Below are 27,478 nucleotides of genomic sequence, written 5' to 3'. Positions count from 1 at the left end.
GACAGTGGCTCACCCCCTTGCCTGAGTTAATAGCCTTTGCCTGTTCTCATTTAGTTGGTCTTCATTCATGTCCACACTGGGGGTACAGAGTTGTGAAAACACAGACCTCAGCCTGCCCTCATGGGTCTCACTGTCCAGTGAGCAGAGAGACACACTATTCAAGCAATCACAGCAAGTGGGCCCATGCAGCTGTGATTTTGCTGTAAGGGAGAAGCATAGGGTTCAAACGCCATTGTTCATCCAGTGAAGTGGGGGTCTGACTAGTCTGGGAGTCAGGGAAGTCTTCCTGGAAAAAGTGACACCTGAGCAGAGATGCAGAGCCTATGTATGAGACACCGAAGTCAAGAGGAAGGAGAATATTCCAGGCAAAGGAAACAGTACAAGGAGACATGGCTGGAGAAAGGGTGGGTAAATCAAGGGGCTGACGGACTTTCCGGGTGGGAGGATGGAGTGAGATGAGGCTGGAGGAGTCCACAGGGGACAGATCACACAGGGCCTTTAAGACCATGGGAAGGACTTTTCTCTTTACTGTAAGAACAAGTGGAAGCCAGTGACGGACTTGTAGGATGGCAGTGGGAGGAGACTGGAGCCATATGCTTGGTGTTATGGGTTGATGACATCTAGGACAGGCCAGTGGGTGAGGAGAGGGGTCGGGCCCTCATGGCTGGAGAGACGTCACGGGGCTGGGCAGCAAGTGATCAGTGTGGGGGCTCAGTGTAGAGGAAGTCTGCGGGATTAAGAGGCACACTGGGGATGTGGATTGAAACAGGTGATTGACTGGGGACAGCATTAGATATCTGAAACAGAAGGGTCATCTGAGCGTCCAGGGCCACTCACTGGCAGTAGCAAAGTCCAAATACACAGCCCAGCCAGGTTCGCCAAGTTCTTAGCTTCAGCCTGCCAGCCTTCCTCCCTGCAGACATCGCTAGCTGATCCCAGCATCCACTCCTTCCTCTCCTGGAAGTCCCAACCAATCGAGTGGACTGGATACACAAGATGAAATTCTCTTGCAATCCCAGGACATGGGTGGGATTCAACGGGGGATTCCGAGACTCCTCCAGAGGTCTGCAGATCTGCACTTGGTCCCCTGATCCCCAAAAGAAGCCCGGGAAGCTGACAGAGCCGTAGCCTGGGTTATTCCTATTTGCTACAAGGGGAAACTGAGGCCTGGAGTCTTGAGGCTAATGAAGGACCAAACGGGGCTCCAGTTAAGGTCGTCTACTTTGAAATCTTCTTTCTACTCTTTCCTGGGAGCAGTTGTGAATTGGTGGCCAAAATAATGTAGACCACTGAATCAACATCTTTTGTGTGTGTGTGGTCACTATCACTATCATTTTAACCATTTTTAAGAGTCCAGCTCTGTGGCTTTAAGTGCATTCACACTGTTGCGCAACCATCACCATCATCCAGAACATTTCTCACCTTCTCAAACCGAAACTCTGCCCCTGTTGAACGCTAATGGAAAGGACGGACTCAACAGAGTTTCTATGGCAACTTAATGTCAGCAACCTACATTCTTGCGCCTGGTTTTCAGAAACTGCTTTTTAAGGGCTGGGCAAGTTGGTGAGGGTTGGTAATTCTGTTTTCAAGCTCTTGTTGCTGTTTTTATTTATCCATTCATCAAATAATTACTGAGCACCTGTCTAGGTTGGGGGCTATGCCAGGCATTGGGGCATATCATGTGGGCAAGACAGGAATGGTGCGGGTCTGACATTTGGTAACCAAGCATGCTGTAGCTGTTCCCGAGAGAAACTTCTCATTGAGGACACCAGCAAAAGTACACTGCTGGGGTGGGGTGGAGGGAGGTAGGGGAATATATTTGGGGACAAACTGAAGATGACCATCCCAATGATATTACCCAGGGAGGAGTCTAAAGCTCCTGAATTGTCTATTTCGAAGCCACTGACTATTTCTGATTGCAACATGGGATTGGTTTTTGACTTTTAAAAAAACGTGAATGCAGCCTTAAAACATAAGGAAATCCTGTCACACACCACCACATGGATGATCCTTGAGGATATTATGCTAAGTGAAATAAGTCAGTCACAAAAAGACAAATACTGCAAGATTCCACTTATAAGAGGTGTCTAAAGTTGTCTAACCACCAGAGACAGAAAGGAGAATAGTGGCTGCCAGGGGGTTGGGAGGGGGGTGGGGGGTTCTTGTTCAATGGGCATAGAGTTCAGTTTTGCAAGATGAAAAAGTTCTGGAGATTTCTTGCACAACAATGTGCATATAGGTAACATTACTGTATGTATACTTTAAAATGGTTGAAATGGTAAATTTTATGTTACATGGTTTTGTTTTTTGCTTTTTTAAAGATTTTATTTATTTATTTGACAGAGACACAGCGAGAGAGGGAACACAAGCAGGGGGAGTGGGAGAGGGAGAAGCAGGCTTCCCGCCGAGCAGGGAGCCCGATGCGGGGCTCGATCCCAGGACCCTGAGACCATGACCTGAGCCGAAGGCAGACGCTTAACGACTGAGCCACCCAGGCCTCCCTATGTTACTTGGTTTTTTAACCACAATTTAAAAAAAAAAAAAAAGAGTCTAGCACAGTGCTGGCTACATAAGGACTCAACAAATATTTGCTGAAAGCCAAAAACAGACAAACAAAAAGCAAAAAACCTTGAGGTCTCAAATCCTGGCCTCACGTTTTTCCTGCACATTTGAGATATGGGCTTTGGGAATGGTTGATTGCTTGCCTCCTTTTCACCTTTTTAGTGCGTGCGATTTAAGAAATCACTGGGAAAATCCAAGCCAAGACTTTTTTGGAAAGTCATCCGACCAGCGCCACCCCTTTGATGGACGAGTCTATGTGTCTATCTGACACTGACTTTGAGTCTGTCAGCTCTGGACCAAGGTCGGCCTCACACTCCCACAGCTTCAGGGGGTAACAGCAAGCCTGCTGCAAACAGCCGCTAACACCTGGGGGGCCCTTTTCAGTTTACAGAATGCCCCCATTTGTGTCCACCCCATTTTGGCCACCGTCTCCTCTTAACCAGCTTTCTGGTCTTCTCCACACCACTTGTGGGCTTCGTTCACAGAGCTGAACCCTTAGTTAAGGTTTGTTGAGGTTTGTTCTAAAAAATTGGCTGTTCCCACCCACATTCCCTTGTGATATAAATAGAAAAAAAAAAAAGAGGTTTAATTAGAAGGCAAGACATTCGAGCTACGTCTACTTGATCCTTGAAAAGGAAATCTAAGAGGTTCTTACTATCACTTTTTCAATCCTATATAAGGTAGGTCAGTAAGGTAACAAAGGCACATCTGCTTTGTGCTCCTTCAACTCTTTTTCCTGATTCTTCCTGGGGGAAAATCTAAAACAGTAAGTAGCTGGTGGACCTACAAGACCCCAGACTCTTCTTTCCTACATGCATTCATACTAGGTTGGTGCATGCTGTGTTCAGATTTCTCTTTCCCCATGGACTTGACACCTGAAAGGAGTCTGTTTGATCTCTGGTAGATGGCCTTTCCATGTCTCTGATCCCCATCCTTCAGGATAGGGAGCATCTCTTCCATAGAAGGTCTCCAAGTAGCCCAAGCTGTATCCTTTCCCACATGGAATTGACAACATTGCATTTCCAGTGTATGAAAATACCATTGCATTTGTAACATAGTTTACTTCTGGATGTTTGGTAGATGTCTATGTAAGTGATCGATTGTGCAAATATCATTTTTATAAGAAAATGGAATCAAGCCATTCTTTAGGCCGTAGTTTTAAATTTTGTCTTTGAAGAATATTCAGGAGAAAGGCACTGAGACAAAGGGGACTGGAATCTTTTCAATTTATGGTTTGTATGTGGCTCTTCTGTCCCATCACTTAATACAATATCACGCTTATCACATTTAAAAATTCCCCACAAATAATATATGTTAAGAAAAAAAAAAAGAAGAAGAAGAAGGTAGCGGGAGGGGAAGAATGAAGCGGGGGAAATCGGAGGGGTAGACGAACCATGAGAGACGATGGACTCTGAAAAACAAACTGAGGGTTCTAGAGGGGAGGGGGTGGGAGGATGGGTTAGCCTGGTGGTGGGTATTGAGGAGGGCACGTTCTGCATGGAGCACTGGGTGTTGTGCACGAACAATGAATCATGGAACACTTCATCTAAAACTAATGATGTAATGTATGGGGATTAACATAAGAATAAAAAAAAATAAATATATAAAAATTCCCCACAAATACACAGTTTCAGTGGGCCTGGGAGAGCGCAGTGCCCCTAGATGTGCATCTTCCTGTTGCCATTGACCACATCTCATTTATTCTGTGTGACTAGGTGGAAATGAGCATCACAGATGTCCTTAGCGCTGATGACATTGCAGCAGCCCTACAGGAGTGCCAAGGTAAAGGGCAGTGGGGGGTGGGGGCAGCATTTCCCAGCTATTCACACCTCCAGCAAAGCCTCAAAGATTAAAATGCGGACTTTGCTGAAAATTCGTGGGACCAGAGAGTAAAACTGTTATCAACGAAATAACTACAGTGATAGAGCATAGGATTCCATTGCTGTAAGGGGAAAGAAACTTACTAAACGTGAAAAAAGATACGTGTGGATACCACGTAGCCTGTTTGAATGCAATGACTGCATTTCCCCCGCGCCCCCACCCCCAGCCGGTTAGACCAGCACTACTGGGGTCTCGGACACACAGCCTGTAAAAAGGGTAGGGGAAGGCATAGAGGAGAAAGAGGGGGATAGACAAAAGCAAGTGGACAGGGAAGGTGGGGAGGGAGACAAGAGATGCTATCACAAAGTCGCCCAGTCTTGGCTGCCTCGAAAGCTTGCACTAGTCACAGCCCTCTTTTTTTTTCTTTTCTTTTCTTTTTAAGAGAGAGAGAGAAAGGGAAGGAGGGACAGGGAGAGAGAGAATCTTAAGCAGAGACCAATGCAGGAATCGATCTCACGACCCTGAGATCACGACCTGAGCTGAAATCAAGGGTCAGATGCTTAACCGACTGAGCCACCCAGGTGCCCCGTCTTTTTTTAAAAACTGAGAACAGAGCATCCCTGTAGCTCGATATCATGAGGAGGGGTTTTGATAACCTATGCTTACAGCATCTTGGCCCAAATACAGAATGTGACCCAATGAGCCTCAGAATAATCCTCTCTCTGTCCTTCAGACCCAGATACTTTCGAACCCCAAAAATTCTTCCAGACATCAGGCCTCTCCAAGATGTCGGCCAGCCAGGTGAAGGATGTTTTTCGGTTCATAGACAATGACCAGAGTGGATATCTGGATGAAGAAGAGCTTAAGTGAGTTTTGTCCTGAGCTTGTGTGGCACCCTTGACATTGCTAGGTGGCTTGGAAGCAGCGGAAGCCAGTTGGGTCAGTATTTCTTCAATGGCCAGGATTGATACTGGTTGTTCTGCAGAGCCTCATGAAAGGGAAGACCATGAGTCAGCGGGCCACGTGTCTATCCTTGTGAAGCTCTAGACACAGGCACTGAAGACTGTAGGTGCAAAAATGCATTCGTTGTAGGTTTTTTTCTTTGGCAAATGGACTTACCAACAAAATCTGAAATTTTTTTTTTTTATTTTTTAAAATGTATTTATTTTATTCATTTGAGAGACAGAGAGCACGAGCAGGAGGAGGCTCAGAGGCAGAGGGAGAAGCAGACTCCCCACTGAGCCAGGAGCCCAACACGGGGCTCGATCCCAGGACCCCAGGATCATGACCTGAGCTAAAAGCAGATGCTTAACCAACTGAGCCACCCAGGCGTCCCCCTGAAAAAAAAAAAACTAAAAAAACCCACAACTTTCTTTTTTTTTTTTTTTTAAAGATTTTTTTTTATTTATTTGAGAGAGAGAGCACATGAGAGGGGGGAGGGTCAGAGGGAGAAGCAGACCCCCCGCCGAGCAGGGAGCCCGATGCGGGACTCGATCCCGGGACTCCAGGATCATGACCCGAGCCGAAGGCAGTCGCTCAACCAACTGAGCCACCCAGGCGCCCCAAAAACCCACAACTTTCTAAAAACAAAATGCCCACCCGTAGTTTCTACAGAGAAGGCAAGTTTGGCTTGTGAAGACCTGTGACAGAATATTGCAATGGGGGGAACAGGTGGTTTGCTTCACGAGAAAAAGGGTAAGCACAGAGACACGTGGTCTTTCAGAAAATTCCCATCAATCTTGATTGTCCTGCAGGTTTTTCCTCCAGAAGTTCGAGAGCGGTGCTAGAGAGCTGACAGAGTCAGAAACCAAGTCCTTGATGGCGGCTGCAGACAATGATGGTGATGGGAAAATTGGAGCCGATGGTATGTTCCCACCTGTACCCAGCACAAAAGAATTTAGCTCTGGAAGCAATCCAGGGGACTTGGGCCCTGAGAGATCAGGCAGACGTGGTTAGTGAAAATCCCCCTTTCTTAACCTTGCTGAGCTTCAGCCTTCTCATCTGTAAAATGGACCCACTGTGAGGATACCAACGATATACCGTAGAATCTGGTCCCATGAGTCACTGTCTATGACCCAGAAAATACCCTTCACCTGACCGGGGGACTGGCTATGGCCCGGCTAATGATTTGCAAGACACCCTAATGCATCATGGCAATAATGTATGGAATTTCTACCACTGGGATCTAAGCCCTTCTGAATAAGGGAAGGATTGACATTCTCAAGTATGTCTCCTACCAAAATGTCTACTGACTTGAGGAGGAAAGCCTCTTAGCTTTCAAGGGTTTAAACAAACACGTTTGATTGGACATTAGCCCACTGAGTGGACAATATTAGAGTAGATCAAACACCATGTATGGAGTCTTTTGTGTCCAGAGCCCTATATTCAAATTTAGTATAGCTGCATGGCTGTAGGATTATTTTCATCCCAGTTATGTGGCTTACATGCTTTTTAGCTACACTGTGCATGCCAACTCAGAAGAATTTATGCATGGTCTTTATGGCGGTACTAACTGGAAATTTAGAATGCCTGTTTAGATCCTTTTAAAAACCTACCCAAAATTATACCACTATAACTTGCTACACAGGAGTTAATGTAGCTTCTGTAGATAGCTCAGAGAAATAGTTGAGGTAAGAGAAGACTGATTTATTTAAATCTAACCACACACACACAAAAAATCCAGATAGGCAAAGTGTACCAATAAATACAAAGCAAAACCCCAGTTTTCCATTTCAATCAGTCACACCCACTCATTTTTATCATTACCATTATCACCATCGTCTTTTAATAATACAAACTCTTGGGGGTAAGTTTAGAGTTCATCAGAGAAAAGTGAGTTCCAAGGCCCACCCTGTGAATTATTTCCTACATCTGCACAACGTAGCTTCCGAAAAGAGGAAGAAAACCCCCCCATCTCGGTCTTAAAGTAGCCAGAGAGCTGAGCGATCCCAGATTGCAATAGGCTATTACACCAAATCCATGCACTGTCAGAGACAAATTGCTGGGCTCACAAGTTCTAATGCAAGGGGCTCTATTGCAAAGCGGAAGATGTCTGTTAGATTATGCAGGAAGATGGGACCCTATAGACCATCTCCATCTGCGGTCAGTGACACATTTTTTTTCTCTCCTTTTGTGTCCTTAGAGGTGGCCAAGCCCATCATCTGACAATCTGCTTCCTTTCCTCTTCAGAATCCCCCCTGGCCACCACACGTCTGTAAAAATACCCAGCCATCCCCACTGATGCTTTCTCGCCTCTTCTGTTCTAGAATTCCAGGAAATGGTGCATTCTTAAAAGCCCCAGGCTGTGGAGATAGAGACAATCAGCCAGAAGGCCTCCAAAGCCCTGGGAATGGGAAACCCCCCTTTCTCCCCCTAATTTATTTATTCATTCCCACACACACCCCCGCCCCGAAGTGCTTCTGCAGTTTGCTCCCTGTTTTTGTGAGGTAATAAGACAGTCATTCATGAATTTTTGGTGGTCAGTATGCCCTGATGACTCCTGTAAGGCCCTCGGCAGATAATGCCTTTAAAATTCATCCAATAAAGATACATTTCTCATCATCTGCTGATGTGTGGGTGTGTTGTTGTTGCTGCTGTTGTTTTTCTCAGCAAGGTACAGGGATGAAAGCAATTTGGGGGCTGAAGGCTTTTAGAAAGACTTCTGGTCCTATTAAGCACTAGGCCAGCCACGGTGGGGTGTGCCAGAAAACAGGTTGGGGGAGAAAAAACCTCACAAACAAATGGCACCGTCAGACTAGGATTTTCTCAGGGAATTTTCAGAGTCTGAAAGTAATATGAAGAGATTTATAAAGAGCATAAAATCACCTTTGCTTATGCGTTAGATGACCATAAGAGAGATTTAAAAGCCAACAGTACAGAACAGAACAAAGTGGGAGTCTGCAGTGGTCCCAGAGCTAAGGAGACTTGCTCTGCCAGATGGGCACAAACAGCCACTTTCAAGCTTGCCTTTTTTTCTTTTCCTTAGAAAAACAAGCTATCTGAGACTTGCCTGCTCTGACCCAACCTCCTGCCACCTCCCCGCTTCTCTTTCTGTCTTCACTTTCCTGGCTCTCCTTGAAATACCAACCTGAGCCAATTACACAGAGAATTGCCTTCACTTGGGAGGTGAGCCTCTGGGTCCTATTACAGAGTTTTCACGAGGGTAGGGCAATCTCAAGCCAGGAAACTCTCGCAAGGCTCATGTCCAGGTGGCAGGTTCAAGGTGTTGTCTCTGGCTGACCCCAAGAGTTGAGGACTCCGGGGAGGAACTGAGGCATTTTCCTGGGAGCCTGCTGCAAGGCTCACACTTTTCACTCCACACCCAGGCTGCTAAGGCCCTGGGCTCTCCTGGCTTGCTTCCTTCACACTTAAGCAGCTCGGTGACTTTCAAACCCCTGTTTTCCGGAGGGGCCATGTTAGGGCAGCTCTTCAAAGTGTGGGGTGTATACGACAAGGGGACCTCCAGAGATCAACATTTTTATTTTAATAACCATGTATGTATTTTAATATGCATTCGGAAGAAATTCAACTAGCACAAACACACGATTGCAATATCGTTGCGTTAGAATGAGGCTGAGGGGAACATCAGACATTTCAAAGTGCATCCATTTGAAGAACAATGTCAAGTAATATTCGAGATGGTATTTGAAGGCTCAAATTCCATAAAGGGCACTCCCATTCCCCCTCCTCGTGCCTCAGTCTTCCTGGCAGGAATCGGGCGAGGTCCTCCCCACCTCAGCTTCCCTCCCTTGGTGTGTGCAAATGTCTCCCAGGTGCATCTGTGAATCGCTCAAAATAAAGTCAGCAAGAGCGCCTTTCTGACCAACACTGGCAAGCTTAGAGCCTTGATTCTTCAGACAATCCACATGTTGTCATCACCTCCACGCCACACACGGATACTCTGATCCTTCTGTTATTTCACATCTCCCCATTAGCTTTACCCAACCAATGGTTCTTTATCCCTGCTACACTCTACATACCTCAAAGCGAGCCTGCGCCACTCTTTCCGGGGGGATCTGGCCACCACGCACCTCGGAGAAGCCAGGTGGATGATGACGTTTTAAAATAAGGGTCATGGGAACACTACATCTAAAACTAATGATGTAATGTATGGGGATTAACATAAGAATAAAAAAATTTTTAAAAAAATAAAAATAAAATAAGGGTCATGAGCTTTTAATTGACGAAGCAATCCATCAACCGTTGAAGCTGCAAAGGCAACATCGTCCTGATCTAGGTGAAGATCGTCAGTTTCTCTTATTTCTTTTCTGTCACTTAGGAGGGCATCTGTCTAGGGATAATGACTGGAGGGGTTATATGGAGCACCCAGGGTGCTGATGTCCAGGTCATACTGATGTCCTGTCTTGGGGAAGATGCTTGGAAGAAGATGGATGTCTACAAAAGGACAGATTGCCACAAATTTTCCACAGATAGGATTATGGTCAGTTATTCATGAAGTTTATTCATTCTACTGTTTCAAAATGACAATCATATTTGCCCATGTCAGGTACATTGCTTTTATATTGTTCCAACCCAGTTTTAGGAACTTAATTTCAATTGAGTCGCTCTCAAAAGACAATAAGTAGCAATCAAAAGGAGCCATCTCTCTGTATTTACCACCCAAGAATTGTCAGGTGTTATGCTTACATGAAACAATCTTGTCTTTACTCATAGAAAATTTAAATTACGTTGTTTGGATGTTTGAGTGTGCTGGTGAGGGGGTGGGCAACACATAACTCCATCCCTGAACGCAGTAACAACAACTCTGGGCATTTGAATATACTTGTTAATTAGCACCTTTTATTTTTCTGGTTATTTTTCTAAGTTTACATTTTGCAGAGACATTAGCATTTCCAAATCTTTGGTAAGTATAATTTGAAAACAAAAAAATGTTTTCAAAAATTACCCGAATTTAGTCATTATACAAACTTTGTACAAAGTAATTCATTTTTCAATGCATCTTATTCAGTATGTACCTCACCAAAGAGAAAGGGTTCATAACAAAATGTTAACACCGGTTATCTCCAGCTGGAAGGATTACAGAACAGTGCGATAAGACTGAGGCCTTTGAAGAAACGGAGCATAGTAACTAGGGAAATGAAAAACAGATGTAGAATTTACCCAGTTTTTGTCACTAAGCCAAAGTAACAATTTTGATTTAAAAAAAACTTTCATGCCAAAGATGTATCCCACACTCAAATGAATGAAAGCCCTGCATACTATTCTGTTCCTGAAATTTCTACTCATTTCTTTGGACTCATTTATATTTTTACATACTGAGGAAAAATTTTAAATATAACATATCCAGAGTCAAATCAAAACTGGAAACAAAATCCTGAAATTGTAACAATCTGGAAAAGGGATTGACAAGCACGCAAACAACTTTACTTTTGTGCTTGCTTTCTCGATTTTTAGCTAATTTGCCGATGACCACCATCCTACCTCAAGAAGGGGATGTTCTCAGCAGTGGAATGATGTATTTTGGCTTTGACAAGAGGGCCTAGAGTGCATGATAGGTTACAGAAGTCTGTTTTTCCTACTTGCTTATAAAATAGGGCTGCGACAGTGGTTTTAATTTGAACTCTTTTTACTTAATTGTAATTTTGACTTACAGTTCGGTAGTTTATAATTTAATGGAATGTGATCTGAAAGCCAGTTTCCTGAATGTGCTTCATTGCTGAAGCTAATAATAAGAATTATTAAAATACTTCAAACATTACTGGGTATTTTTTAAAAAGATTTTATCTATTTACTTGACAGAGAGAGAGAGCATAAGCAGGTGGAGCACAAGCAGAGCGAGAAGCAAGCTCCCCGCTGAGCAGGGAGCCTGATGCAGGGCTCGATCCCAGGACCCTGGAATCATGACCTGGGCCGAAGGCAGATGCTTAACTGACTGAGCCACCTAAGCGCCCCTAATTATTGGGTATTTTGCTTCAGCATTCGCACATTACCAAATATTGACATTAATTTTTAAATATATAGGTTTTCACCTAAGTTATTCCCAGCTCAAAAACAAAGCATAGGAAAAACAGCAAAGTTGGGAAGTTCTGTTTGTTCATGTTGACAAACCGCATAGTTAATTCTGTGGGACGATGCAGTTTAATTTTGTGTAATGAGTACTCAAGAATCCAATTTCAAGCAAAAACCTATCTTATATCGCTCCTGCTAACGTGAAGGTATGGTATTACTTTGCAAACACTTAAGACGACAGATGAAATTGGAATCACGAGGCTCGTTTCCACCTGGCCTGTTAACTTATTCACTGGGAAGACTACTCGTTTACACGAGGTTCTAACTGGTTTCAAAACGTCAACGCTTTCGGGTAAGGAGCAGATTTTTGACATTGTTTTCCTAGGAGTTCTACAATGAAGGGAAACGGATTCACATCCTTGAATTATTTTTGAATGATAAAATATATTTCAACAACATAAAACACCTGCGTCCCTACCTCCTCACTTTATCAAACCTTGACACCGCTGGTGTGGTGGCTTTGTAATAGGTCACCTTGCTTCGGCTGTAGGTCCCCAGTCTTAGGTGGGCCTGAGATTTGGGGGTGGGGAGGCGGGAGTGAAGCAATAGCCATTGTATGTATGCTCCAGAACTCAGCATGGGGCGGTCACTTATCTGCTGGGTCCCCTCCTTGGTGTGGGGTCCTCCGTTAGCCCCCAGGTCCAGGTGTGTCTTTCCTGCTCTGAAAAAGTACACCAGCTTTTCCTGGAGGAACCCCCCCCGCCCCGCCCCATCATCAGGGCTGGAGGCAGGAAGAGACTCAGGTACGTTCCAGTCTGTCCTCAGTCTCCCCCGTTCTTCCTGTCCCGCTTCCCTTCCCAACAGCAGACCTCAAACTTCAGCAGCGATGAAGCCTGTAGCCTTACAGAGACTGTTCAGGTCTCTCACTAGCCCCTAATACCTGTAGAAGAGACAGATATATCCAGGTATCTCCTGCTTTTCAAAAGTTCAAGTTACATCACTTCACTTTTACAAAAAACCTACATTAGTACCTGTTCACTAAATGAAAGGAATCGAAGTCGATTTCACTTTTACGAAAAAGGGGGAAAAACAGAAAAGAGCATTCAGCGTTGGTTTTGTGGCCAGAGCGGTAAGAGTAAGAAGCAGGACAGACCTTATTTATCTCATAGCTGAAAGTGTATATCCTTTTACCAGCCTCTCTCTGTTTCCCCCACCCCCTAACCCCTGGCAACCACCGTTCTACTCTGTTTCTATGAGGTTTGGTTTTGTCTTCTAAGATTCCATCTATAAGTGCTACCACACAGTATTTGTCTGTCTTATTTCACTTAGCATAATGCCCGGCAGGTTCATCCAGTGTTGTCTTGAATGGCAGGATTTCCTTTTTTCTCACCGTTGAATAATATTCTATCCTGCACATATAAGCCACATTTTGTTTATTCATTCCTCCATCGACAGACACTCAGGTTGTTTCCATACCTTGGCTATTGAGAATAATGCTACAATGAAGACAGAGGGCAGAAATCTCTTCTAGATAATGCTTTCGTTTCCCTTGGATACATTGCCAGAAGTGGGATTGCTGGATCATATGGTAGTTCTATTTTTAATTTTTCTGAGTACCCTCCATACTATTTTCCATAGTGGCTGCTCCAATTTACATTCCCATCAGTGCACAACGGTTCCCTCTTCACATTCTGGCCAGCACTTTTCTTTCGTCCTTTCCTAAAATAGACCTAACAGGTGTAAGGTGATACCTCATTGTGGTTTTGATTTGCATTTCCCTGATGATTGATGTCGAGTGTCTTTTCATGTACCTATTGACCTTTTTCTTCAGACAAATGTCTATTAGGGTCCTTTGTCCATTTTTAAATTGGGTTATTTGGGGTTTTTTTTCTTCTACTGAGTTGTAGGAGTTCCTTGATATTTTTTATATTAGCCCTTATCAGATGTGTGTTTTGCAAATATTTTCTCCCATTCCAGAGGTGGACTTTCCATTTCATTGATGGTTTCCTTTGCTGTGCAGAAGCTTTTTATTTTATTTTTTTAAAAGATTTTATTTATTTATTTGAGATAGAGCAAGAGTGACAGAGAGAGAGAGAACACAAGCAGGGGGAGCACAGGCAGAGGGAGAAGCAGGCTCCCCACTGAGCAGGGAGCCTGACGCGGGGCTCAATCCCAGCACTCTGGGATCATGACCTGAGCTGAAGGCAGACGCTTAACTAACTGAGCCACTCAGGCGACCCTGTGCAGAAGCCTTTTAGTTTGATTTACTTCCAATTGCTTATTTTTGCTTTTGTTGCCTTTGCTTTTTGGTATCAAATCTAAAAAATCATTGCTGAGACCAATGTCAGGGAGCTTACCCAGGTTTTCTTCTAGGAGTTTTACTGTTTCAGTCTTTACATTCAAGTAAAGTTTTAATTTTGCATTCAAGTCTTTAATCCGTATTGAGTTGATTTTTGTGTATGGTGTAAAATAGAGATCTAGTTTAATTCTTTTGCATGGTATCCTGCTTCCCCAATACCTCTTGCATATTCCTGACTCCTTTATTGTAAGTTAATTGACCATATATGCATGGGTTTGTGTCTGGGCTCTCAATTCTGTTCCATTTGATCTATGTGTCTGTTTTTAGGTCAGTACGATAGTGTTTTGATTATTATTGCTTAGTAGCATCACTTGAAACAAACTTTGAAATACATTTTAAATTCTTTAATTGGTCTATTCAGATTTTCTATTTCTTCATTATTCAGTCTTGGTAAGTTATACAATTCTAGCAACGTCTCCATTTCTCCTATGTTATCTAATTGGTTGGTGTGTAATTATTCACAGTAGTTTATGATCCTTACTATTTCTGTATTATCAGTTGTCATGTCTCCTCTGATTTTGCATCTTCTTTTTTCTCACTCTAGCTATAGGTTTGTCAATCTTGTTTGTCTTTTCAAAAACCCACCTCCTCGTTTCATTGATCTGTTCTATTGTCTTTTTAGTCTCTATTTCACTTATTTCCATTCTGATTCTTGTTTTTTCCCCCCTTTTCCTACTAAATTTGGGCTTAGTTTGTTCTTCTTTCATTAATTCCTTGAGGTGTAAAGTTAGGTTGTTTGGGATCTTTCTTTTTTTATTATAGATTTTATCTATTTGAGAGCTCACAAGTGAGCACATGAGCAGGGGAGAGGGATAAAGGGAGAGAAAAAAGCAGACTCCCTGCTGGATGCGGGGCTCAATCCCAGGACCCTGAGATCATGACCTGAGCTGAAGGCAGATGCTTAACCAACTGAGCCACCCTGCCACCACTCTTTTTTTTTTTTTTCTTAATAGAGGCATATATCTCTATACACTTCCCTCTTGGGACTACTTTTGCTGCACCCAGTAGTTTTTGCTATGTTGTTTTCATTTCCATTTGTCTCAAGATATTTTTTTATTTCTATCTTTTAAAGATCTATTTATTTTAGAGAGACAGAGAGAGTGAGCGCACATACACACGTGCGAGCAGGGAGCGGGCGAGAGGGAGAGAGAATCGTCAGACTCCCCGCTGAACACAGAGCCCAACACGAAGATTGATCTCACGACCCTGAGATCGTGACCTGAGCAGAAATGAAGAGTCAGACACTCAACCAACTGAGCCACCCAGGCGCCCCTCATTTCCATTTTTATTTCTCCTTTGACCCATAGGTTCCTCAGGAGAATGATGTTTAATCTCCACATATTTGTGAATTTCCCAGTTTTCTTCTGGTCGCTGATATGTAATTTCATGTCATTTTGGTCAGAAAAGATGCTTGATAGGATTTCAATCTTATTAAATTTTGTTAAGACTTGTTTTGTGTTCTAACATGATCTGTCATGGAAAATGTTTTGTGTGTGCTTGAGAAGAGTGGGAATTCTGCTGCTATTGGGTGGCATGTTCTGCAAATGTTTGTTGGGGCCATTTGGTCTAACTTGTGCTTTAAGTCAGATGTTTCCTTCTTGATATTCTGGTGGGAGGAGAGCTCTCTCTGCGCTAAGCCCAGGTGTATAGCCACTGGAGGGCGCTCCTCTCCTATTTAAAACCTGCTTTTTGCAGCAGTGCTGTGGGGCTCATTAAGTGCCTGCTGGCTATCAGAGCCAGGTAATTTTGGGGTCCATCCCTTGGTTGGTGACTGTAAATGTTGGCACACTGCATGTGTGGACAAGCTTCTTCCAGGGAGATACTGGCGACTTGGTTTTATTCTTCAAGTGAACCAGAGGGGAAAATCAGGTATGGTGCCAACCAGCTATTTTGGGCTCATGGAAGGACTACAGCCAGCCCCTAAATGTGTGATAAATTAGAAGCCAGACCCTCAGGCAGCAGCTTGTAAAGTACACAGTCAAATTCTTTCCCGGGGAAGACTGACTGGCATTTTGCCTGTTTCCTCTGTACTGAGCCTTGAGGGGATCGCCATGGTGAGCGCTCACGTGCCCGTTAAGAACTACTTCTTTGCTATAGTCTTGTGGGTCTAATAAATGCAAGTCCCATTGACATTCAATGTTAGGTGTTTTGGAGATAGGGCTGTGGGTTGGAGTCTTAAAAGCTGGGGTGCTAGATGTATAACCCAAAGCCAGAGAGAGGCTAGGAGTCGAGGGTTCCCTCCTCATTGTATGATGCTGTGCTCGGGTGGGGGTTGGGGCGAGGCGGTGTCTCCGCCCTTCCTATCCACTTCGATTGGGGTATTTCCTCATTCGACTGATGTGCAGGATCAGGAGGCTCCTCTGTCACCAGCCCCAGCTTCGCAGGGAAGCAACTACACATCCTCTCTACTCTGAAGTCTCCAAAAACATCTAAGTGTCTATCATCATCTCTCCTCCCACATCGCATCCATGCACACCCTCACACTATGAGAGAGGGAGATGCATCAACATCTAAGCTTTCTTGCTTCCTTGGCTTTTGAAACTTAAAAAGCACTTGGATTTCTGGGTTTTTGTTTCATTTTGGTTTTGTATCCTCTCTTTCCTGGGTGCAGAGGAGGCAAAGTATACAAGGAAGTAGAAGTGTGCGGGGGAGAAAACTTGACTAATACTATTAAGTGCTCTTGTACCACCTTTGTATAGTACTTTGTACTTTACAAAGTGTTTTCATTTGGATCATCTAGTGTAATTCTGCAATAACGCTGTGAGGCAGGTACTAACCTCATTCTGCCAAGGAGGAAACAGAGATTAAAGAAGTGATTAGTCAAAGGTCATTCAACTGATAAATGGCAAAACCAGAACTAAAAATTCAGGTGTTCCAACTTCAGCCCTGGGCTCTTTCTTCTACTTTTCCGAGAAGTATTTACTCAGAGACAAAGGAGAGACTTCTTTAACCTGGAGTTTTCAAACTATGTCACAAGGTCCCGGGCAGGTGCCTTAGGGTCCCCAAGGGAGATGGGAATGGTGGGTAGCACCTGGGAAAAGCCAAAAGAAGGTACTCTTAGACCTCAGTAGATCACAGATGGTAGCTCTGCATCTATTTTATGTATTTAGAACTCCCCACAGACTTTTTGGGGATAAAAGGAACAAGAGAGGAGAGGGGATTCTGCTATCTTAAAATATTTTTAAATTATTGCTTTTATACCAAAACACTCTATCTAGTGGAGAATTTCATGCACCAGAGCAAGTTAGTTGGAAAAGTCTTTCAAGAGCAAGTAATGATAACCATTTGTTGAATAGTGATGAAGTTCTGGACACTATATGTACAATGCATAGTCTCATTTAATTCTTAAAGCACAATTCCTACTAGGTAAGCATTTACTATTAGCCATTTTACAAATACGAACCAGAGACGGGAGAAAGGCTAGGTAATCGGTCCAAGGTTTGACACCTTGTGAGTGATAGGGCAAGGATAAGTACCCAGATCCGTCTCACGTCCAAATTCCAATGCATCTCCTCCCTAAACATGAAGGTCTATTCTGCCAGTTTGAATAAGAGGTCCTGTTCCTAAACTTCGTCTGTGACAAATGAGTCAACCTAAGCCAAGGTCGTCTTTAGTTTGGCCAAGCGGTCGGCTGCAAGGGTTTGAACTCCCAATACGAGAAGCCAGAAGTAGCGAGCTGTTCCAACCATGTCACAATCCACAGAGCTCAAAAGCAAGTGACTCCACAAAACTAAGAAAGGGCGATGCCCTGCTCGCCGAGGTCCGGGACTGGGCACGCCGCGGGGAACGCCACACTCTGGTCGGGCTTTGACCACACACGCCTCGCCGAGCCCAGCGCCTTCGCATCTGCGCGCAATCTCCCTCCCCGGAGCCACTGGGGTAGGGGTAAGCACAAACCCCATCCGTTTGGTTTGATCCAGCGGTCACCTGAAGTCTCTCAAACAGGGATCAAGAAAACCCATACACGCCAGGAGGGACCCTGTAGATGATGGAAGGGGGCAAATCGCCCAGCTGAACGCACATCCCGCAGAGCCTTCCTTTGCGCCTCCACTCTCCCTTCCAAAGAAAAGAAAGAAACTATGCCCGTTCTATTTTTCTTTAAATACGCAGCCCTTGCTTCAGCCAGGACAGATATCTGGGAGCAACCAAACAAAGAGTTTCACTTTCACCTTCACTCTCAAATAAGAAACACCTGCCAGGGAAACAAACGGGAAGGAACCCTCACGGGGCGCTCGCCAGAAGCGGACGCTGGGCTGCGGGTTCTTTTTCCGGGCCGGCGGCGACCACTTCCGGGGCGACCGCGAGTGAGGCGGAAGTGCGGTCTCCTCAGGGCAGCTGGCTCTGGGCCGGCAGAGGGAGGCTCCCGAGGCGGGGGCCGGCCGGGATGGCGGCAGCGGCGGCCGGGGCTGGGCCCGGGGCGGCCCAGGAGAAGCAGTTCCCGCCGGCGCTGCTGAGCTTCTTCATCTACAACCCGCGCTTCGGGCCGCGCGAGGGCGAGGTACGCGGAAAGGGGCCGCGCGCCGTTGTCAGCCGGCCGTCGGAGGAGGGCCCGAGGGCGGGGGGCGGCCGGGCCGGCCGGCGACGGGCCTGCGGAGCCGTGGGGACGCGCCCGGGAGGGGACACCGCGCAGCACCTGTCACTCCCCTCCTCGGGCGGCATCGACCGAGGCTTTGTGCCGGGCGTGCTCCCGGGCCAGGGAATAAGTGGGGGCCAGACAACGCCGGCAGGGTCTCTCTCGGGTCCTGGATCAAAGCCTGGGTATTGAATGAAGGCTCGGCAGGCTAATTATCACTCCACACGGGTTGAGTCTTTTTGCGCCAATCCCGGGTGACTAAAATTGAGCTTACGTTTTTTGTTCCTGGAAGTCCCCGACCAGATGCGTGGATCGAAAGTGGTGGACTGTAACCCTAAAATAACGCAGGCTTGGAGGACCCTAGGAAAGTTTTTTTCCGAACTGATAGATAAATTCCAGGGATGGGTTTTTGTTTCATAGGTGAGGACGGTGACTGCCTAAAAGGATGTCCGGTTCTGTTGGCAGCAAATCACGGTCCTTTTAAAAGCTGTCAGTCCAAATGCGCGTGAACCTGCTGAGCTTTACTCGCCGGGAGGCGTACGTGTCCGCACGTGCGCACACGCTTATTTCTTACAAATGTTGGTCTTTCGCAAATGAGCATGAAGAAAGAAACCCTAAGATCGAGTTTTCAGAATAATTGTCTAGTGAGCCTCCAGATGACACGTGACTTACGGAGTATCACAATTGCCTTCCAGGCTGGTGAGCGTTGTTTACAGACTTAGGGGAAGATAACTCTTGATTTTCTGAAAAGGGTTTTTGTTTTGTTTTGCCGCTAGCATGGGTGACGTGAGAGGTTGATGTTAACATTCTCAACAGCCGAGATGAAAAAAAAAAATGCTTATATTAATGTGATTCTGTTTCTTCATACTTTAGGAGGAAAATAAAATTTTGTTTTACCATCCAAATGAAGTAGAAAAGAATGAGAAAATTAGAAATGTTGGATTATGTGAAGCTATTGTACAGTTTACAAGGTAACGCCTTTAAATGCGCTTTTGCAGAGCTCAGTGAATTCTTACACCTCGTACAACTTGGAGAACCGTCCCAAACATATTCTTTTTTAACCTTTTTAGGACCTTTAGTCCATCAAAACCTGCAAAGTCTTTACATACACAGAAGAATAGACAGTTCTTCAATGAACCAGAAGAGAATTTCTGGATGGTCATGGTATTTACATACACAGTACATCTTTTTGAATTTGTGTAGCGAAGTTATGGGTGATCTTTACTGTTAGGACTTTAGGAAAGTCCTCTAGCTTTTGCAAAGTAAAATCACAATAAAGTTGGTTGCAGTTTTAAAATCGAACTCCTATTCAGTGTATTTGTTCTTGGGGCTGTTTTAAGAAGTTGTGTTTTTGGTGTTGTGACATGTTCACATTTTTTCATTTAAGGGAAAATTTAAAACTTCTATAATTGGGTCATTGTGTAATTTCTTTCTATCAAAACTGTGTAGGTTGTTCGGAATCCTATAATTGAAAAGCAAAGTAAAGATGGAAAACCAGTTGTTGAATACCAAGAGGAGGAGTTGTTGGTAATGTGTCATTTTTCATTTCATATTTCTAGAAAATGTTGAGTGACTTGGTCAAATTTAAGCTATGTCACTTTTGAAGAAGATTCTCAGGATATGCAGAGTGAAATTTTATGTCTATTTATATTAGCACAATTGTATAAAAATGTATATCTTGTCTCACTAATGCCTTCTAAGCATCTGTTAAGAGCCCTCATAAAATTGGGCTTACTGGTTCATAACTGAATTTAAATACATCTGATTGTCCACACACAAAAGTTGTGGGTCCAAGCTTACACGCATTATATTGTGTTGCCAAGAGTATTGTATATTTGCTGTGCCATGGACTTTTTTGCGCTTGAATTGAGATCTGTGTGTGTGTGTTCGCAGGACAAGGTTTATAGCTCAGTGTTACGACAGTGCTACAGTATGTACAAGGTAAGCAGGACGCGCTTTCTGAAGTTAGTCTAACCAGTTACCCCTGTTTACAGGAATCGTTTAAAAATCTTAATTCTTTCGATGACTGCCTGGTGAGTACGTATCTGTTTTAGGGGAAGAATAATGGAGCCTTTGAAACAGCACTGAGGTTTATGTCCACACTTATTCACTGAGTACTGAGTTTTTCTCTATTCCCAGCCTTGTACTAGGAATGTATCCCTGTTGGTAAAAAAGAGTCCATGTGCTTGAGGAAAGAAAAGGCATACTGCAGATATTTGTGTGATTTAAGGAGTGGCGATATTACTTATGTGAAGTGAAACTTAGGTATGAGTTGAGATTTAAAAAAATGCAGGGCACCTGAGTGGCTCCGTCGGTTAAGCGTCCGACTCTTGATCTCAGCTCAGGTCTTGATCTCAGGGTCATGAGTTCAAGCCCAGTGTTGGTGTCTATGCTGAGCGAGAAGCCTACTTAAAAACATATGCCCTGGGGCGCCTGGGTGGCTCAGTTGTTAAGCGTCTGCCTTTGGCTCAGGTCATGGTCCCAGGGTCCCCGGATGGAGCCCCGCCCCGCATCGGGCTCCCTGCTCCGCGGGGAGCCTGCTTCTCCCTCTCCACTCCCCCTGCTTGTGTTCCCTCTCTGTCAAATAAATAAATAAATAAAATCTTAAAAAAAAAAAATGCCCCAAGGGATTAGGTGATTACATAGAAATCTCAATTAACAAAGTGTTGGTTTCTTGTAATTTATTTTATAATTCAGGCTTTCTCATGTAAATATTTTGTATGTTTAAAAATAATAGAGGGGATTAAATAAGGTGAATTAGTTAATCTAAAAGGAAAAGAAGAATCTGTTATACTGGCAAATTGAAGGGTGTTAAGAAATTGACTTTTTAAAAAACTCTTTTACATTATTAGCTTTTTAATGGGACATTTCTGAGAGCCATGGAAGATGGAGGTGTCAAGCTCCTAAAAGAAAGATTAGAGAAATTCTTCCATCGGGTAAGTATTTTGAATTTTACTTAAAATTTTAGTAGTCTTCAAAGAGACTTTTAGAAATATACATACAAGTTTGTTTCTTGATTTGAAAGTGACAAAAACTAAGGTACATTGTGGCAAAACCAGAATAGGGAGAAAACTTCCTTCCATTTTGAATCTTTCGGTAACCCTTTGTGCAGGATCAGAGCATCCTGCCATTTGTGTGCACCCCTACATCATTTTGGAGACCTTTTGGCTTCATCCTCATTCTACCTGCGTCTGTGTGGGCTTACTCAAAAGCGAACGTACTGCATGGTGATTGGTTAATTAGCCGAATTTAAACTCTTGCCCTGAGTCCTGCATTCTTATGGATTGATTATTGTTCACTAAACAGAGTATTGTTTAATCTGTATTGACGTAAGGTAAAATTTTTTGCCATGATAGATTTTATTACTTAGTGAGTTTTTTCCCAAATGATAAATGAATGTGCTGATATAGTTGTCACTCTGTTATACTGCAAGTTAAATTTTATATAGCTTACCTCTGGTAGAATTCAGGTTACCTTTTGGAGAAATAATTCTCTATTTTTTTTCCCCTGAACTACCTTTGATCTGTTTTTGAATTATTTCATTTTTATGAATTACTTTTGTTTCCTATTTGTTCCTGCACTTTAATGACCATAATTATTTACTCTCATGCTGTCTCCTAATTCCTGTTCTTCTTGCCTTCATTACTCTCCTATCTGTCAGCAACTGACTACCTGTCCTTTCGATGTTATTTTAGTAGAAGATGGTACTGTCTGTCCGTGATATCACTGTGTAGATCCCTAATGAGATTAGTATAATTTGAGGAGCACTCATATAAGGAATTAACTCAAAGAGATAAGACAATCTTGAATAATGATTAATGACTTATGTTTGAACTTTGTATTTTGAAATTGGTACCAATTTCACATCCAGTTAGATGTGGCTCACCTGCTTACTGGTCCTATCAGTATGCTAGTATGTAATCATACCATAAATTGACTGACTATTCTCAGCTGTCAGAGTGTTATATTCAGTGTACTCACAGTAAGTTTAATGCCTTGTTTTTTCCTACAGTACTTGCAAACGTTGCATTTGCAGTCATGTGATCTCCTTGACATTTTTGGTGGAATCAGCTTCTTCCCATTGGATAAAATGACTTATTTGAAAATCCAGTCCTTTATTAATAGAATGGAGGAAAGCCTGAGTATAGTCAAATACACTGCCTTTCTCTATAACGATCAACTAATCTGGTATGTACACCCTAAGGCTTGTCATACAAAAGAAGAGAATCTTTTAGGATAATAAAAATAGCAACAACTGGATTGAAAGCAGGTTATCAAACTGGAATGAATAGCAAGGGGGCAAGGTAGGAAGCATATTTATAGGTAACTGTCAAAGTAAAGCAGTGATTATTTAAACCAAAGGCAGGGTAATTTGGGTTAAAATGATCAAGCAGGGGAGTTTAAAACTGGATCCATGAAAGGTGGAGAAAATGTTCCTATCGAGTTAAGTTTAGGAATCCTATTTTTATTTTGGTGTTCTTCCAAAAACCTCTTTAAAGAAACAGTATAGTAAATGTGGAAAGCATACTTTGCATACTTTCTTTTAAAGCTAGGCTTTTAAAAATACCCAAGAGGTTACATGTGCTATAATACCAGGAACTTACCCACTGGCAACCAAAGGTGCATCCTATAGTAAAAACAAAAACAATTTCTCTGAAAGTGTTGATACTTGAGAAGAAAAGATGAACTGTAACTGAATGCTTTCCGCTACCTAAGACAGCTCCGGAAGAAGCCGTGTGGCTAGGCAGGTGACTGACCGCATAGAGGCTGTGGCCCTGAGAGAGACCTGGAGCCAGCTGATGATCTGAGATGGACCACTGGGGTTCAGGAGCTGTTCCGGGGGCTCACCGTGTTCAGTTTTCATGTTTCCATGGACTGTACCCCACTTTCTGCCGTTAAGGATGTGGCCGTATTTGAGCCTGAAAACTTGAGTTCAGCTAACAGAAAGGGCAGTCGTGGTTTCTGGAAATCCATCCTCTCCCTGCTGAGATCTTGTAGCATCATTTTAGGAAGAGAAAGAAGCTAATCCAAAGAAATTTGAATCTGTTTGTGGAACACACTGATGAGTTTTCATGTAGAATTCGTTTTCTCCTGTGAAAACAACATGACGTCCAGATGAAAAGGTGTCTCCTTTTTTATTTAACAAATTGTTTAGCAGGACACTTAATGCTGTATTAGCTGGCCTTGTTCTAGTTGCTTTTTATGATATTCACGCTGTGGTAGTAAAATGAAATTCTTAATGCTGCCGTGAGAGGTTGAAGGGGAGTTACCCAGGGTTGGAGGGAGTCAGGTCTGACGAGGGAGCGGCCCTCCAGAGGCCGAACTTCCAGGGAGGTGCTGGAAAGGCTGCACCCAGCAAGGAGACGGAGGGATGGACTAGAATCCCATAGCAGTCCGTGATCTCAGGTGCCGCTGTCAGAGGAAGGTGGCTCAGATTCCGATCGCCTGACCGCATAACCCCTGACGTAGGCGTGAACTCTGGGGGTGAGAAAGGGTACAGGCCTAGAGCAAGAGGCCCCGCTCAAAGTCAGCAGCTCCTGCTGAGAGGCCGTGGAACCAGCATGACCAGTGGGCTTGGGTCTGGAAGCAGAGCTCCCAGGGCTGCTTGTTGCCCAACTCCTGGGGATCCTCTTGGCATCTTTGTCTCTGTGAAGGACATCCCCTGGAGTTAAGCAGTGTCCAGCTCCGGTGGCTCATAGGACTGCTCTGGGGTCCCAGCCCAATACGCCGACGGGGCAAGGGTGGCCCCAGGCAGTCATCGTAAGAAGGAGCTTCAAGAAAAACGACACGTTGTGGGAGGCAACTGTTAGTTACGAAGCTGGTGTGTTTAAATACCAGTGAAGTATTTTATAGTTCACGAACAGAATATATATTTGTTCTTATTGCTTACTATTGTATTTATGTGTGTGTGTGCTTGCGTGTATTTAGTTTTGAATGCTTTGTTTTGTCACGTGGAGCCCAATTTTTTTTTTTTTAAATCATTCTTATTTTTGTCATCTTGATAGGTGTACTCTTTAATCCCATCCCCTCTTTCCCCCACCTTCCCACCCTCCTCCCCTCTGGTAACCATCTGTTTGTTCTCTATAGTTGAGAGTCTGTTTCTTGGTTTGTCTCTCTCTTTTTTCCTTTGCTCATTTCTTGCTTAAATTCCACATATGAGGGAAGTCATATGGTATTTGTCTTTCTCTGACTTATTTCACTTAGCATTATAGTCTCTAGCTCTATCCATATTGTTGCAAATGATAAGATTTCATTCTTTTTTATGGCTGGGTAATATTCCATTGTATGTATATGCCGCATCTTCTTTATCCATTTACCGATTTATGGACACTTGGACTTCTTCCATAATTTGACTATTGTAAATAATGCTGCTATAAACATGGGGAAGGGTGCATGTATCCCTTTGAATTAGTGTTTTGTATATTTTAGGTAAAGACCCAAGAGTGCAGTTGCTGGATCGTAGGGTAGTTCTATATTCAACTTTTTGAGGAAGCGCCATACTGTTTTCCACAGTGGCTGCATCACCACCAGCTTGCATTCCCACCAACAGTGCAAGAGGGTTCCTTTTTCTCCACATCCTTACTGACACCTATTGTTTCTTGTGTTGTTGATTTTAGCTATTCTGAGAGGTACCTCATTGTAATTTTGATTTGTATTTCCCTGATGATAAGTGATGTTGAGCATCTTTTCATGTGTCTGTTGGCCATCTGGATGTCTTCCTTGGAGAAGTGTCTGTTCATGTTTTCTGCCCATTTTTTAATTGGATTATTTGGTTTTTGGGTATTGAGTTGTATCAGTTCTTCATATATTTTAGATATTAACCCTTTATTGGATTTGTGAATATCCTTCTCCCATTCCATAGGTTGCCTTTTAGTTGTGTTGACTGTTTCCTTCACTCTGCAGAAACTTCTTATTTTGATGTAGTCCCAGTAGTTATTTTTTATTTTATTGCCCTTGCTTCGGGAGACGTATCTTGAAAAATGTTGCTACAGCCGATGTCAGAAACATTACTGCCTGTGCTCTCTTCAAGGATTTTTATGGTTTCATGTTTCACATTTAGGTCTTTAATCCATTTGGAGTTTATTTTTGTGTACGGTGTAAGAAAGTGGTCCAGGTGCGTTCTTTTGCATGCTGCTATCCAGTTTTCCCAGCACCATTAGTTGAAGAGATTGTCTTTTCCGCGTTGGATATTCATTCCTCCTTTGTTGAAGGTTAATTGACCATATAATTGTGGGTTTATTTCTGGGTTTTCTGTTCTGTTCCACTCCTCTATGTATCTATTTTTATGCCAGTACCATATTGTTTTAATCATTACTGCGTTATAAATATAACTTGAAATCTGGAGTTGTGATGCCTCCGGTTTTGTGTTTTCAAGACTGCATTGGCTATTTGAGGTCTTCTGTGGTTCCGTACAGATTCTAGGATTGTTTGTTCAAGTTCTGTGAAAAATACTGTTGGTGTATTAATAAGGGATTTTGTTAAATGTGTAGATTGCTTTGGGTCGTATAGACATTTTAACAATATTTGTTCTTCCAGTCCATGAGCAGGGAATGTCTATTTGTGTTGTCTTGAATTTCTTTCATCAGTGGTTTATAGTTTTCAGAGTACAGGTGTTTCACCTCCTTGGTTAAGTTTATTCCTAGATATTTTATTGTTTTCAGTGCAGTTGTAAATAGGATTCTTTTCTTAATTTCACTTTCTGCTGCTTCATTATTAGCGTATGGGAATGGAACAGATTTCTGTACATTGATTTTTGTGAATTTACTGAATTCATTTATCAGTTCTAATAGTTTTTTGGTGGCCTTTAGGGTTTTCCACATATACAGTGTCATGTCATCTGCAAATAATGAGTTTTACTTCTTCCTTACCAATTTGGATGGCTTTTTTTTTTTTTTAAAGATTTTATTTATTTATTTGACAGAGACAGAGATAGCGAGAGCAGGAACACAAGCAGGGGGAGTGAGAGAGGGAGAACCAGGCTTCCTGCTGAGCAGGGAGCCCGACGCGGAGCTCGATCCCAGGACCCTGGGATCATGACCTGAGCCGAAGGCAGACGCCCAATGACTGAGCCACCCAGGCGCCCTTGGATGGCTTTTTATTTCTTTTTTGTCTGACTGCTCTCGCTAGGACTTCCAGTACTATGTTGAATAACAGTGGTGAGAGTGGACATGCTTTGTCTTATTCTGACCTTAGGGAAAAGCTCTCAGTTTTTCCCCATTGGGTATGATGTTCGCTGTGGGTTTTTCATATATGACCTTTATTATGTCGAGATATGTTCCCTCTAGGCCTACTTTGCAGAGGGTTTTTATCATGATGGATGTTGTACTTCGTTGAACGCTTTTTCTGCACCTATTGAAATGATCATATGGTTTTTATCCTTTTTCTTATTGATATGTATCACGTTGATTGTTTTGCAAATACTGAACCACCCTTGCATTTCAAGAATAAATCCCACTTGATCATGGTGAATGATTTTTTTAATGTACTGTTGGATTGGTTTGCTACTTATTATATTGTTTTGAAATTATCTGATTGAAGGTAGAAACGTCTGTCTGTCCCAGGACATGGCCAGAACCTGGTACATTGTAGATGCTTGGTAAATGGTTGTGAGCTCAAAGCAAATGGTTAGTAGAAAATATCTTCTAGTTCTGTTTGGACTTTGTTGCATTTAATGGATGGATTTGGTGTTGCAGTGGCCATGATAGGATTAGACATTACCGCTGTTTGGTAAGAGGATGTCAGTCAACTTTCTTGTCCAGAGTTCTTGGCCTGTTTTTTGAGAGAATTTTCTTTTTAGTGAATTGATTTACTTTCCAGAGGTTAATGCTTTTATGAATAAATGGTTTAGCTATTTGTAAGTTAATCAAAGTTGACTATACCCTTGGATCTTGACTAGATTATATTTAATACATGACAATAATATCTGTATTGTAGACAAAACTGAACCTGATATGAAGGTTTCTACATTGCATTCAAATGGATCAGTTGAGATTTAAGCTGAAGAAAAGTTTTTTTTTTTTTAAGAAAAAACTTTAGGGGCACCAATTGGTTAAGCATCTGCCTTCGGCTCAGGTCATGATCCCAGGGTGCTGGGATCAAGCCCCACATCGGACTCCCTGCTCCACCGGGAGCCTGCTTCTCCTTCTGCTTGTGCTCTCTCTGTCAAATAAAAAAAAAAATCTTTAAAAAAAATA

At 43.2% G+C, this 27,478-nt stretch overlaps 2 protein-coding genes across 2 annotated transcripts in view; both read left to right on the top strand.

Annotated features, from left to right (window-relative positions):
- Positions 1–4,283: 4,283 nt before the first annotated feature.
- On the top strand, positions 4,284–7,675 carry LOC102739340 (oncomodulin). Its single transcript, XM_006747102.3, has 4 exons — positions 4,284–4,344; positions 5,117–5,249; positions 6,138–6,247; positions 7,650–7,675. Exons 1-4 carry the CDS (start codon positions 4,284–4,286, stop codon positions 7,673–7,675), a joined length of 330 nt encoding a protein of 109 aa, XP_006747165.1.
- Positions 7,676–18,016: 10,341 nt separating this feature from the next.
- Positions 18,017–27,478, top strand: part of CCZ1 (CCZ1 vacuolar protein trafficking and biogenesis associated) — a 30,490-nt gene continuing 21,028 nt past the window's right edge. Inside the window, exons 1-7 of the mRNA XM_081819302.1 lie at positions 18,017–18,209; positions 19,158–19,255; positions 19,355–19,448; positions 19,734–19,811; positions 20,178–20,225; positions 21,137–21,220; positions 22,297–22,472. Coding sequence (XP_081675428.1) covers positions 18,096–18,209; positions 19,158–19,255; positions 19,355–19,448; positions 19,734–19,811; positions 20,178–20,225; positions 21,137–21,220; positions 22,297–22,472 — 692 coding nt within the window. The 5' untranslated portion in view covers positions 18,017–18,095. The remainder of the gene's footprint in view (positions 18,210–19,157; positions 19,256–19,354; positions 19,449–19,733; positions 19,812–20,177; positions 20,226–21,136; positions 21,221–22,296; positions 22,473–27,478) is intronic.

The sequence above is a fragment of the Leptonychotes weddellii genome, chromosome 5, assembly GCF_054177405.1.
Source record: "Leptonychotes weddellii isolate Sample4059 chromosome 5, ASM5417740v2, whole genome shotgun sequence".
In the NCBI taxonomy this organism is placed as follows: Eukaryota; Metazoa; Chordata; class Mammalia; order Carnivora; family Phocidae; genus Leptonychotes; species Leptonychotes weddellii.
Note: the sequence above shows the minus strand (reverse complement) of the source record. Positions and strands in the feature narration are given on the sequence as shown.

What these genes read in the sequence shown, in the direction of transcription:
- LOC102739340 (XM_006747102.3), top strand. Translation starts at nt 4,284, where the DNA reads ATGAGCATCACAGATGTCCTTAGCGCTGATGACATTGCAGCAGCCCTA. An exon ending in CTGGATGAAGAAGAGCTTAA is followed by an intron (nt 5,250 to 6,137) that starts GTGAGTTTTGTC and finishes ATTGTCCTGCAG; the next exon opens with GTTTTTCCTCCAGAAGTTCG. An exon ending in TGGGAAAATTGGAGCCGATG is followed by an intron (nt 6,248 to 7,649) that starts GTATGTTCCCAC and finishes CTTCTGTTCTAG; the next exon opens with AATTCCAGGAAATGGTGCAT.